Raw genomic sequence first — 13,433 nt, forward strand, 5'->3', positions numbered from 1 at the left:
TACAAGAAAAATAAACACTGGGGTATACAAATATCCGCCTCCTGGTCCTACTAAAAATTGAAATCCGGGTTGGCAAAGTCAAGCCAATCCCAATTAAGCATGTCATCAAGAGGCACATCCGGGATCGACGCACCAAACGCGGTGCCCGCTCGGTTGACTGCATCGACGATCTGATTATCAGACATGGTAGAGAATTGCAATGGCTCGGACCAGAAATCCTCGGGTGGTAGTGTTACTGGCAGCGCACCATGGTCCAGATATGCAGACGGAAACGCCGGCTCAGGTGGATCGATTTTGGTTGGATTTCCTCGGGGTTGTAAAGGCAAGGCAGGTGCACGTCGGATCAACTCACGCAAGAATCTCCCGTAAAGCACAGAGGCGCCGCTTCGATGACTTGGTGTTGCTCCAATTCTCTCTAAGACACCGGCAGTCTCTTCGATGAGATTTCGGACGCTTGGTGCCAGACTAGATCTACTGTCGCCAGGTGTCACGCTGAGGCTGAGAGCAGAGCATGCGGCAAAGGAGATCATTATGACGGTATTGTTTGGCATTGATTTCAGTCGAGATTCACCTTGGATGGCTGCTCGCAGAACGTTCAATGCAGACGATAGGCCAGCGGCTCGGAAGAAACGTTTGACTTCGATTGGAGCTGTTGGGTGGTTGATAACACCACCGTAGGTGGACAACTGAGTATGCGTGACAAGAATCTCGACATATGGGGGCAAAGAGCGTGCTGTGGGTGATTAATATCTAGTTAATCAACTTCGGGTGTTAGGCTTACTGTCTCCTTCGCCAATTGACAAGGCCCATGTTGCATACCACCGCTCGTAGAAGGTTTGAATGGTTGTCTTAATCCTTTGATATCGTCAGTGTATAAATGGTATTCATTAAAGGCGTGATATCATACAACTGAGCAGCTTCCGAGCCGGTATCGACGATACGATAACTATCACAGCTTGATTTAACTTTCTGAAAGAGTCCATCCTGAAACTGTTAGAATAGAACTGTATAACATGATATGGGTGTGTGGGTGGGTATTTGTAATAGAAGCTGGGATGGCACCTACGAGGTCCCTTCGGAGAACTGCCATGGAATTCATAGGACCATCACGCGGGTCTGCAATGTTGGACAGGTGCCAACGATCGCAGTTTTCGATGAGCGTGGTTGGAGGGACCGTATAGTTTCGTCCACGCGCAAGACAAACACTGATGAGGTTAATGTCAGATCCAGATATACTACTGGAAGAATCAAACGTACCCCCTCTCAACAACATACAATGCAATCCAAGCTCTTTCGCGTCTTCGCAGCAGCCTGAGGCCCCACTCTGAAGATGGATCAATGTCATCAAATCCATCCATGTGTAAAGCCCTCTTGGCATCGATACAGTCTGCTCGTGCCAGGCGATTCATGAGTTCTTGGTTGAAGCTTGAAGAGGGCGAGACAATCTTGTTCAAAGATAAGTCTAGAGCAACAGTGAGGGCCATGGCAATATAGGAGCAAGTATCATCGTCTCCTAGTCTATCACCGGGAGACATCCATGGAACGTTCACCATAAAAGCCAGAACAATCTCAACAGACCTATGGCGGTGTGTAAACACTCGCTTCGCGAGCCATTTGCAATGTCTGGATAGTCTCTTGGATAAAGCAGCAGCAGATGGCAAAAATAGGGCTGCACCTGCCATAATTGAAGTAAAAAGAAAAGCGGACTGGGACCGTACAAAGGACGGGCTGTGTATCAAAGGATCGAGGCCCCATCGAGTATGTGCGAGGTTTTGGTAGAAGCTTAATCTGTCAGTTCTATGCCCCAGGTATAAAAAGAAAATCGTTTTCACAAATTAGGCCTCTGGAAAATATCTTTAAAAAAGCCATCTATACAGCATATCTGAAAAGATCACTGGAAAGACATCACAAAGCCGCATAAGGGGTCAAATATTCTTGTTTAACAATAAAAGCAGAATACTTACAATGAGAACAAGGACTCCGACTCGTCAAATGTGACTAAACCCAGCTCAACAGGGTCAACTTCAGGTCCAATATCCAAATTTGCTCTTGTAGGAACAAAAAAGGACTTGGCACTCGGCTCTCCTAGCGGGGTGCTCTGTATGAACGATGGACCCTCTGACGGTGGCATTGGAGGCCTTGGCGCACGTCGCACCCCAGTCGGCGAAAGCTGCAGATCCGAAGCCCTAGCAAGCAGCTGAAGGGGGTTTTCTGCATCGACAAGTGCAAGACTCTCCTCCGCATGAATATCGCGCGGAGAACCCATGCGCGGATAATCTGGTACTTCTGAAAGGCCACGCTCATGCTCATTCTCATTATTCGTCAACTGTCCCTGGACTTGACCGAGAAGATCCTGTAGGACTGATATAGCCCTTTGGGCATCATCGTCACTAGAAGGGCTGACCTTGGGCCGCTTGATTGCCTGCTCGATCTGATGTATCGCTTTCTCCAGGCCCTTGCGTTTACTAGACTCCATTCAGTTTTTCATTCCACACTGATTTGATTTCACTCACTTTTTGACACCCTTTTGTCGGCCCAGATGATGGTTGGGGACAATACACTCTGCATTGGTCTGCCTACATTTCTCACAGCTGCGCTCGCCTGCCAGACGGTTGCAGCGAATCTTGCTCCGTCGACAGCTCAAGCATGCAGCTTGTTTTCCGTGTGGACTGGAGGCTGAACCTGCCGACTCGACCTCCATGGGTAAAGTGGTTCCTTGGCCATGAACACTGCGGAGATGCGGTATCGGGACAATCGGCAGGTAGTAAGTTTGGCTTATGTAGCATTCTATGGCTCCTCTCTTCAACAGCCCGGCCGGGCTAGCTCAATCGGTAGAGCGTAAGACTCTTAATCTTAAGGCTGCGGGTTCGACCCCCGCGTTCGGCTATTCCTAAAAACCAAACCTGAGATTTCTTTTTTGCTCTTTCTATTTTTTTCGTCTATTCATAAAAGAGAGAGAAAAAAATATGAAGCCTCAGGACAACAATATAAATGGTTGCTGCCAACGGGTAGTATATTACGTACTACAGGCAAAACACCGCACATGGGTGTTTGTAGTTGCATATATATTTTAACAATGGACTGTCGCGTTTGCAGTCAGATTATATATTTCCCACTTCTCTTTGAATTTGCAACGCGAAAAATATAGAATCCAGCTGCTAAATCTGTCATTTTATTTTATATAGAGTTATCACGGCTGTGAAAGATGTTCGATCAATATTGCAGCGGGAATCGAGCGGTATTCCCCCAGCTCTCGCCCAGCGCACGCTGAGTTATAAGTTTACACCTCCTATCAGAGATCAAAAATGTAAAATCCCTCCGCCTTAAGAGACCATCCGTGGAGGCTGACTCTCAATCAGACATCCCTTGTCCTACAGTGTTTGAACAATACCGTAATCGGGACCAATGGAATGTGGAACTGGGCAACAGCCAACTGGAAGAAAATTGGACATGGGAGGATATGATCAAATGTTGAGCCAACAGATGGAGAAAATTTGTGGTTGAAACCCCCGGGTCAAGAGGGAGCTGTTCACATTGAGCAATGGCCCAGAGATCATTATTACATTGTCCTAAAGCCCTGTCTGATGGAATGGGTGTGACGCAGTTGAAGGATAGAGGTTGGAAGGAAAATGCTGAAGAGGAATGACACTTTCAAGGTTGTATCCATGGATGTCAATCTTGGAGTATTTAAAGTAGTCGCCAAGTAATTATTGTGGGCTTTGCTGATCTTATTCGATTTGGCTCAAGACGATACCAGTGACGTATCTTATTGAATGTCATTTGCTTTTGTAGTGGCCATATAGTATGCATATCAAGAAACGAGCGGGTGGTATATGTAAAGATGAGTAGCCGGTTAAATACAAGTCCCAAAACAACAAGGCTGTAGTACTTTTCGTGACTTATTAATAAATAGTGAATATAGATCCGAATCCAACATAAAAAACAATCATATATAAACCATCAATCAAGCATAGTGAACGGGACCGCTCTCGCCATGACCCGCTGGCAGAACACCAGATACCTGTGGAGCAGGATAGGGCTGAGCCAACCCAGGAGCCTGAGACATCTCAGCAGCAGGGGGATCCAACAAGCGCGGACCAGATTCTGTAGGCCTTTTGCTTGCCCTAACAAGTGCAGGTGCGGGGCCCAAGACAGTCGGGTACTTGAAGCGGAAACCCCAGGCGAAGAACAAGCGGATCTTTGTCCAGAAACCCATGGCGTCCCATCTCTTCTGGAGGATCTCAGCGTCCTCTTTGCTGCGGGCGCGGTAGCCCTTGCGGAAACAACACAAGAAGAAAAGAGAAAGAGGGAGCCAGATGAAAGCCCAGAATAGAGGAAGACCACGGCGGGTTTGCCAACCCGTCATGAGGCGACGGAAGCGTACCCAGGCCTCGATCATGCCCAGGATGAAAACTATGCCGACCCAGCCCAGCACGCAGATTAGTGTAATTGCGAGGTAGGAGATGCCGATTCCGGACCAGCGTGCGCTAGTGAACCAGTTGTCGTCGTCATAGTAGTCATAGTAGTTTGAACTGGTGTAGCCAGACCCAGAGGCGGTTTCACCGGTGTTGTAATCGTCGGAGTAGCCGTAATGAGAGGTGAGGCCTGTGTACTCGCATCCGGCACCTGTGTAGACAGAGGTAGGGGCGTGGTAGAGCTTTAGAGTGCTGAGAGAACTCTTGGGGAGTTGGGTGGGTTCCACGAACACTATCTCATAGATGTAGGTGGTGGGTTGGAATGCCTTGCCGTTGTCGACGGATGTCGAGGTTTCTACGTTATCTCTGGGCAACAAGGTCGCGATCTCATAAGGAGGGGTGATCGTGACACCGGTCGTGGTGGTCCATTGAGTAGAGCAGGCTGTCGGGGCCGAGTAAGTCAGGTTGACCTTGTAGATGGTGCTAAGATAGTTTCCATCGCTATCCACACCGTCATGGTAGTCATAGTATGAGCCGCGCTCCACACCATAGCCCGTGGGATACAGCTTTTGGATAACGGTGTAGTCATAGATGGTATCTGTGGAAGTAATGGTGGACAGGGCCTCGGATGGCAATGTTGCAGTTGGAGAGATTTGCTGGACCACAGTGGTCACCTCGTCATAGTAATTTGTAGTAACTTTTTGCTCGTAGACATCTGTCACGATCCAAGGGGCAGCCTGAACGAATGGGGTCAAAACGAATGACAAGAAAAGAATAAACGAATGTGAAGGCGCCATCTTGAATGGTCCTGAAGGTTTGCAGGGAAAATAGCCAGGAAGGGGTCCATGGCTTTATAAAATAAAAAAAACCACATAGCGCCTCATGTTCAAAGACCCTTATTTTTGGCCCATTTGGGGGCTGTTTATCGCCTAAGATATACCAGTTCATACTAGGTGGAAATTGCTGCATTAGAGTAGGCAGATGCTCTCGTCTGATTGGCGATGTCTCGTAATTTGCCAGAGCTAAGTGGAGTGTCTAGTCTATTTACGATCTAGTCGTGAGCCCTAGTACTTTCGCCTCATATTTTTTTACCGAACTGGTCTTTTCTTAGACTTTCCAGGGTCGTTTATACGGCGATGACTCAAAATCTGGACTAGCTTCATGAAAAAAAAAAATCTTCGAATACGTCTAGTCACGTACAAAACAGCGCAGAAAGAACATTTGAAATACAAGCGTAACTTCGTGGATCGTCAGTGTGGCAAGGTTCGGAGATCGCGAGGAATCTATATGGGGGATTGACAGTCCCGAGTACCCAGGAGGAGAGGAGCATAAGGAGGAGAGAGAGTATAAGCTACTTGCTCAATTAGCAGCCCGTAAAGCCCGTAGCCTTGCACCCAAACCATCCTCAGCCTCGGCATCCACCTGCTTAGGCTCCTTGACCTCTTCCTTAGGTGCCGCATCCGCTTCGAGGTTGAGGCGCATATCAACACCCGCATCATCGGCCAGTTGTTCCATAAGCCGATCAACATCAGCCTCACCCTCCGCACCATATTCCTGCATCGATATACCCTGTGCGACATCCTCGATCGCACTGCTAGCTATCTTAAAGTCCTCCGACCGGGCGAGGAAGTTGTTAGCGTGAGAGACGAGGTGTTCGAGGTTGACGCTCCGTGAGGCAGCGTCTAGGCCCCGTGACGCCATCGCGAGCGTCCGGGATGTGTCGCGGGTACTTTGGGCTGCCTTGAGTTCGTTGATGATGACGTCTGCGCGTGCCGCTTCGGATTTCAGTGTAACTTGGCGTCGCTTCTCGCGCACGGCGGAGGCGGCGTGAATGCGGGCGATTTGGAACTCGCGGTTTTTCATCGCTTTGTCCGCTTTGGCCTTTTCAGATTTGAAGGTTGCCTCTGCCCGGACGGCTTCTTTCTTGAGTCTGTTGGAGTGTAACTGGGAGATAAGATTAGCAATGGTCTCACGCAGCGGGGTTGATGCACGCCGTGAGGAGGGGAAACAGAAAGTGCGGGGAGACAACTTACTTTGACATTTGTACGGGCTTCGAATATAGGGTCTTTGCGAACCATGATGTCGGTTAGAGATGTTACAAAGGATGAAGATTGCAGGTGTTGTGGAAGGCAGATGGATTTGGGGGCGCGTGGCAACGTCACTGACCGCATTCATTCCATTCTTGGCGTCTGTTTGTTCTAGCATCACAAAGTCTAGATTTGACCAAGCCGAATGTCTCTAAATGGATCAATGGTAGTGATACGAAATACGGCGAATTGAAAGAACTATGCCATGTACTATTTACGTCTTGGAAGTATTGCAAGATGAGCCAGTCGATTTTGCATTATAAAAACTATGTAGTATACAGGCCAAAAAAATGGAACCCTCAGCGCTGTTTGCCCATGAGCAAAGATGAAAGAGCTTTACTCGCGCTTGAACTCCGAAAACTCCGTGTACCTCGATGCACCTTTCCATTACTGCGTTGCCGACCGGATTTCATAGTGTTTCCCCGCTGGTGTCGTTTAGACAGGCTAAGACTATCAATTGCCCAAGCCATGGTTAATAACGACTCCCAACTCGGTCGAGCCTCCGAGGCGCCAGCCGACCAGGTCTGCGGGGAGAAAGTCTCACTAACCGCTAGCTGCAATGCTCTGCCCGTCGCATCTCGAAGTGGACGCGCCAAGGCTGGGCTGCAAGCTAGCAGTCTGGTGAGAAGTCTCATCCGAAAGACCGGACGATTGGACGCCGTCGAGGACGACAGACTCGGGGTCGAAATCAACCATAGAATCAAAGGGAAATGCTGATAGATCTCCTCCGTCGAGAACGTCAAAGGCAAACCCGTCTTCAGGGAAAGAAGGATTTGACTCAGCGGGTGAATCACCGTGGAACAGGCGGCGGAAGTCATCGTCAGAAAGAGGAGCTGCAACATCATTTGCAGTCTGAGGTTCGTTGGAGAGGTCGAAGAGGGGTAGGGCGCTTCCAGATCCTTCGAGGCCGGCGACGGACACTGCAGGTCACATTCACACAACACCGCTGCAGGATGTTGTGTCACGTCGGAGGCCTCAGCCAGAGTGGAAGGCTTAAAGGTGGGAGAGTAGTCGGTAACGGAGGGAGTTGGGAAAGGAATCCGTTCCATAGGGAGTTCGTCGCCTTCTTGTTTGAAGAGGGTAGGCGTGAGGGTGGGAGATTCGATGGCGGGAGAACTGGCTTTGGGAGTCACGCTGCGAGATCCACGGACCTCGGCGGAGAGCTTGGCCACTTGTTGGCTCAGGCGGTTATTCTCCGTCTCCATCTGCGATAGACGCTGGATCAGGAACTGGTTTTGTTGTTCCATTCGGATCTTTTCGGTCTCGAGTTTCTCCATTTCAAGGCGCTTGCGCTCGCGTGACGTTTGAGCAGCAGCACGGTTTCGAAGAACCCGTTCGATCCGGCGCTGCTCCTTTTCATCATCTGTCTTGGCGCGTTTTCTAGACGAGTCAGCGGGGTTCAACGTTTGATGTGGATAAGATAGACAACATACCTAGGAGGGAGGTTTGTTTTTGGGGTTGGGAGTTCTTGTCCCCAAGACTTTCTCTTCTTTGTTGGCTTCTTCTCATCATCTTCATCTTTGATATCATCTTCCGGCTCCGGAGAGTCTAATGATGTATCCGCGGGGGAAACTGTGTACATGTCTGGGGATGGCGAGGCTGGGAGGGTATCCAACGGGTTGATAGTATCCGCCATGGTGACAGGGTCAAATGGATAACCGGTGCCGGACGTGAGTAACAATTGTGTATATAAGACTTAAAATGACTTTAGGTGAAAAGAGGTTCAAATCACAGAGGCCACGTTATCATCACGATCGGCACCGGAGACCAGAGACTCCGGGGAAGATTGAGTCAGAGGGTGAGTCAGCGAAAAAAAAGAGAGAGAAAGAATGGAAAGGACAGCTGTTCAACTGCAAACGGATGGGGAGAGATGAGGTTTAAGTAGAGGCCACGGTGGTCTGAAAGGGATGGGCCTAGGGGAATGGAACAAAGGGGGGGAACCTTGGAACCTGGGCGCACACGTACGTCAGGTACATGCTTCGCCATACAATTTACCATGTGCCACCGAGTACCTCAAAAGGGGCTGAGTTCCTGTAACGAGACCTGTAAATTACGTTAATTTCCCCCTGCATTCCATGGTTCGGCCTCCTTTTGACAGCCAATTATGATTTGCTCCTTGAAACATCGTATCCCACCCTTGGTATTTGCTCACTTTATTGTCTCCAAATGTCTCTTAACTTCTATAATTGGGATATTGGCCCCAATACACTTACATTGGATGGAATATGGAGTACTCCGTATGGAGTATCACTTACAAATTCAGCTTCTGATATTTCGGGTAGCACAACAGCCACTCCGACTCGATCCATTCAAATCATGATATGTCCCACAAATGATCTGAGATAAGAGTCTCGAACAATCTACTTTGTAGAGTGGATCTGGTACTGACACGTCCTCTCCTGAATCTGAGGCGATTAGTACGGAGGATTACCCGGAGAATGCTCCGTTTACACGCGGATCAGTCAAGGGCTGCCCCGCCCCGTTAATTCTCCGTGCCCCCTAAGTCTGAGGATGTCACTGTGTGATTATGTACTCCATACTCGGGCAAGGAGGTTAGTGTGCCATTTAGATTGGCGGAGATCATACTGGGGATGTTACGGAACCACTTCGAACACGGTAGAATCATGAAGTCTAGGTTGAGGGGCTGAAACGGGGCGTTGGTTGACCTTGGTTTATAGGGGTGACTCCTACCATTTGCTGCATGTGGACTATGAAGGCTTCTTGTGAAAAAGATAACGATATATGTCTACCTCAAATTCAATACACTAAATTCAGTCATCGGTATTGACATCCCATTTTGGAAACCTTCGACACCAGGGGAATTATATGCAGTCCCTCAAACAAAGAAAAAAAACGCCATCCCATAGAAACGTGCTCATGACAAGATCGTAAGCGAACATGTGCGGGGCTATGATCAATTGATCTCATCTACATGGTGACATCCATCGTGTCATCGCCAGCATCCATGGCATTCTGAGCCTCCGGGTCGGGGACCACCACACCACGTCCTCGGCCAGCAAGCAGTTCGCGTCGCACTTCAGGTCCAATGTCCTTGTGTCCACGGACGAGAAGCAAATCGAGAAGCGCTTCACGCTGGTCCTCAGTGATATCGTTGCGATAACGCTGGGCAAAGACCAAAAGGGACTGGTGCCAGAGAACGGGCAGCTTGTACGCCTTGGAACCGAGTCCGGAGGGTCCATCGGTCATGGCATCATCCGAAGAATCAGCGGCGCGGAAGCGCATGAAGTGGAATACCAGGGCGTCAATGACCTTGTACGGCAGGGCATACTTCTTCTCCAGGAAGACGCGGATGAACATGTTGACAGCACCGGTGCTTTCAATGGAGGTCAACGACTGTTCCGCGGCTAGATCACACATGCGAAGCAGGGCGGCTGCGGAGTGCAGCACGGGAACGGAGACGCGAGCAACCACAGAAGAGACAATGTGGGCTTCGCGCAGGGTGCAGGTGCCGGTGGACACGAGCGGGAACAAAAGTCCCTTGAAGAAGCATGCGGGCTTGTACAGGGCCTTGCGCAACGCATTGTAGGTGTGGATGTTCAACTTTTTGGTTTCGTGAATTTCGTTGCGCACGCGCTCCAAAAGCACAATGTTGATGAACTCCTGGGCAACTGCAGGCTTGGACGAAATGAAAATACGGGTTACGGCGTAGACGGCGTTGCCGGTCCATGACTCGGGACGAGTGATATCCAGAATGGTCTGCCAGTTCGGTACAGAGGGAAGGATCTTGATGGGCTTGGGGAGCGGGCCAGACTTGTAGCGAGAAAGAATCATGCCGACCCTAGAACCAGTTAGCTTGGGCTCACAAGGTACTGTCGCAAAACATACTTCTCATATACTTCCACGGCCTTGGCAGGAATCTGGACTGCATCCTCGGGGATACCACCACCTTGGATGTATGGACCATAAGGGCCCTCGCCAGCCTGCTTCGCCTCGTGCTCGGCAATCTTCTCGAGAATCAAATCGGCAAGGTTGGTGGGGCCAGCGGAGCTAGGGTCCTTGGGGTGGAATATAGGGTCCTCCTCGTGAGGCATGAATTTGTTGAACATATCTAGATCATTGGGGTCGACCTCCTTTGTAAAATGTTAGAAGCAATATCATTATTTAAAAATTCGGGAGTCTTACAACTTGCTCGACTTCATCATCCACCCAGTCGTCGGCCTCAAACTTTCCCTCGTCGTCGGAGAAAGTCTCCTCATCCTCGAATCGGGTATCGAATTCAAATGCATTCGATTGGGGCCGTGCTGAGTTCTTGAGTTCCTCGGCGGCATCCTCGTCGGCCAATTCCTGTCCAATCTGTAGAATCTTGCGCGACATCTTCGCGTCGACATAACGCTGTCCATTTTCGCCATCTTCATCGTTCTCGTCGGCTTTGCCTTTGCCTTTCTTGCTACTCTGTGTCCGAAGGTGCCCCGCAGAAGTAATATCTTCAGCGAGGGGGTTGTGTCTGCGTGCCGCGGCAGCAGCGCGCGAGCTTGATACCTTTGGCATGGTGGGTAATTCTTCAGATAAACCGAAGAAACAGAAATGAGTAGTTTGGGCTGGCTTATCGAAGTACACACGACGATCAAATTGTGTGGTCATATTTTTTTTTTCTGCCAGGCGGTGCCCCCCAGTATCATCACCGCCTGTACCCCACACCGCCCTAGTCTCTTCGCGCATTTTCTGCAAATAAACTCTGACCGCCTCCGTTTCCCAAGAATCTCCTTGTCCAGCGCGCATGCGATTGACTCTTTCAAAGGGATGTTTGCTGCCTATCAATGAACATAGAAGCAACTGGCATACTATAATACTTTATTTGGGGAAGCTGCAGGCTGCCAAATCTCCTTATCTTTCGCGTATATACACGCCGGAACAGCTTGACAGCATACAGACAAGCTTCAAATTGAGTAAGGACTTCGAACTCGGTAGAAGCAAAATGCCGTCGAGCCATACTCATTGGCTTATATCTTGTCCAAATTGCTGACTTTCTTCAGATCGACAGACGAATCGATAGGCCACAACCACAGCGGACAAACATAGCCTCCATCATGGCATCCGGCCAAGCCCCCGGGTCTTCCGCTCCGTCGTCCAACATCAACTCCCCGATCCTACCTCCCAATGGTGGACCTCTTCTAAATGCGCAATTCACCGACTTGAACCCACGATCTTCTCCCGCTCCGTCCGTGCAAGGCGATGGTCGAGCCAAGCGCAACAAGCGAGATAGTCGCAAGAAACGTGAAGCCAAAGGACTAGACCCCGAAAACGCACCACCGCCGAAAAAGCGAGCCACAGCTGCACCGAGCCACGCCCTGCCCAGTTCAAAACTGAGCATCCTTCGTCCATTGTTGCTCGCCGAGCCGCACGCCTCGGATCGGTACCCTCCACAACCTCGCCAATTGAATCGCGTGAGCCGAAAGACGTCGGACGTTTTGGGTCAAAGTTGGGATTTCTATGAGGTTGTTGATAAACTCACCAACAAGAATGGATTTCGTTACAGCTATGCCATTGCAGACCCCGGATTCCCTCATATCAAATATCGACAGACCGATGTTCGCCCGTACCATACCCGCTTCAGTTTCGAGGATTCACCAGCTGCCATATCGTTTTCAGAGAGCGCGACTGCAGTGACTACCAGTGATGCGTGGCATACCGCCCGCGCTAATGTATGCGCTCGAGAGGGCACGTATTATTACGAAGCGCGTGTGATTAGTGGCATAGTCAATGATCCCCAGGCACCTCAGAACAGCAGACCCACAACTTCACCCCGTGGCCATGTTCGTATTGGATTTGCCCGACGTGAGGCCGACCTCGATGTGAATGTTGGAGTGGATTGCTATGGGTACGGGATTCGAGATGTGAACGGCGAAGTCGTCAATCGCATGCGATGCGAGTTCTTCTTTCCTAAGGGAGAGGCTATCAATGAAGGAGATGTTATTGGCATGCTCATCACTCTTCCGCCTCTTTCTCTTCACAAGAAAATTGTCGAGGGTACATACGATCCCGCCGATAATAGTCCATCACAACCGGTAGCAACCAACATCATCCGAGATCGGATTCCCTTTCACTATAAGTCGGATTTCTGTTGGCAGCAATCCAATGTCTTTTCTACGAAACACCTACGCGACTACGCTTTCAACCTCAAGGAAACACCGACGTTTGGTCCCCCGTCACCTTTCAACAGCGAAGACGCCACACTTCGCACACTCCCGGGGTCTAGTATTACCATTCTAAAGAACGGAGTACAGATGGGCACCCCTTTCAAAGAACTTTATGCCTTCCTCCCGCCCGCAAGTCGTCTCGCCAATGGAACAAACAATCTTGGTATTGGCGAGCGTGAAAACGCCGACGACGGCTTGATCGGTTATTATCCTGCTGTGAGTTGCTACGGCGGCGGCGCTGTCGAATGCCGATTTGAGGGGCCATGGTGGGTTGGGCCACCCGAGAAGACTGAAACTGGAGAGCCAGTCCGGGCCATGGGCGAACGATTCAATGATCAGATCGCCGAAGACGTGTTGGCCGATATCGTGGACGAGGTAGAAGCTATGTTCACATGGGGCGGAATTGATGGCGATGTCATCAATAACAATACCGAACTCGATGGAGCTGGAGCTGGAGTTGTGGGAGGGGCAGAGGTGTTGAAGGGTGGTGTCGGTGCGGCGCTTGACTCTACCCTCGCCCATACTCCTGGAACCGTTGGGGCATCCGATTCCGCTGCTAATAGCAATCGTGAGACACCAGCTGCAGGCGATGTTGGGAACCACGGCCTCGAAGATGCGATGAGCGTCGGGACAGCTGGTACTCCCAACGTTGAAGTGCAGGGTGATGGCGATGTCGAGATGACTTAAACGGGAAATGAAATAGGCGTTTGGCTTTCGCAGTAGCATTGATACCAATTCTGATTTCAAAATCTATTCACATAATACACATTTCA

General features: G+C 50.0%; 5 protein-coding genes across 5 annotated transcripts; 1 reads left to right on the top strand and 4 right to left on the bottom strand.

Annotated features, from left to right (window-relative positions):
* Positions 1 to 50: 50 nt before the first annotated feature.
* N7447_000261 (Zn(II)2Cys6 transcription factor) lies at positions 51 to 2,701 on the bottom strand (the record flags this gene model as incomplete). Its single annotated transcript, XM_057224537.1, has 7 exons — positions 51 to 733; positions 782 to 855; positions 908 to 984; positions 1,067 to 1,205; positions 1,258 to 1,706; positions 2,000 to 2,465; positions 2,514 to 2,701. The coding sequence occupies 7 exons, from the start codon at positions 2,699 to 2,701 to the stop codon at positions 51 to 53; spliced, it is 2,076 nt and encodes a 691-aa protein (XP_057088553.1).
* Positions 2,702 to 3,964: 1,263 nt separating this feature from the next.
* On the bottom strand, positions 3,965 to 5,212 carry N7447_000262 (uncharacterized protein; the record flags this gene model as incomplete). Its single annotated transcript, XM_057224538.1, has 1 exon — positions 3,965 to 5,212. The coding sequence occupies one exon, from the start codon at positions 5,210 to 5,212 to the stop codon at positions 3,965 to 3,967; it is 1,248 nt and encodes a 415-aa protein (XP_057088554.1).
* Positions 5,213 to 5,774: 562 nt separating this feature from the next.
* hacA (transcription factor HAC1) lies at positions 5,775 to 8,190 on the bottom strand (the record flags this gene model as incomplete). The annotated part of the gene is made up of 4 exons (XM_057224539.1): positions 7,936 to 8,190; positions 6,843 to 7,882; positions 6,449 to 6,576; positions 5,775 to 6,359 (listed from the first exon to the last, which is right to left on the bottom strand). The coding sequence occupies exons 1-4, from the start codon at positions 8,136 to 8,138 to the stop codon at positions 5,775 to 5,777; spliced, it is 1,956 nt and encodes a 651-aa protein (XP_057088555.1). The 5' UTR covers positions 8,139 to 8,190.
* Positions 8,191 to 9,430: 1,240 nt separating this feature from the next.
* N7447_000264 (snoRNA-binding rRNA-processing protein ENP1) lies at positions 9,431 to 11,011 on the bottom strand (the record flags this gene model as incomplete). Its single annotated transcript, XM_057224540.1, has 3 exons — positions 9,431 to 10,301; positions 10,349 to 10,593; positions 10,646 to 11,011. The coding sequence occupies 3 exons, from the start codon at positions 11,009 to 11,011 to the stop codon at positions 9,431 to 9,433; spliced, it is 1,482 nt and encodes a 493-aa protein (XP_057088556.1).
* A 539-nt stretch (positions 11,012 to 11,550) lies between these two features.
* N7447_000265 (SPRY domain-containing protein) lies at positions 11,551 to 13,347 on the top strand (the record flags this gene model as incomplete). Its single annotated transcript, XM_057224541.1, has 1 exon — positions 11,551 to 13,347. One exon carries the CDS (start codon positions 11,551 to 11,553, stop codon positions 13,345 to 13,347), a length of 1,797 nt encoding a protein of 598 aa, XP_057088557.1.
* Positions 13,348 to 13,433: the final 86 nt, after the last annotated feature.

Source organism: Penicillium robsamsonii, assembly GCF_028829455.1.
Source record: "Penicillium robsamsonii strain IBT 29466 chromosome Unknown utg000001l_segment0_segment0, whole genome shotgun sequence".
NCBI classification, from domain to species: Eukaryota; Fungi; Ascomycota; class Eurotiomycetes; order Eurotiales; family Aspergillaceae; genus Penicillium; species Penicillium robsamsonii.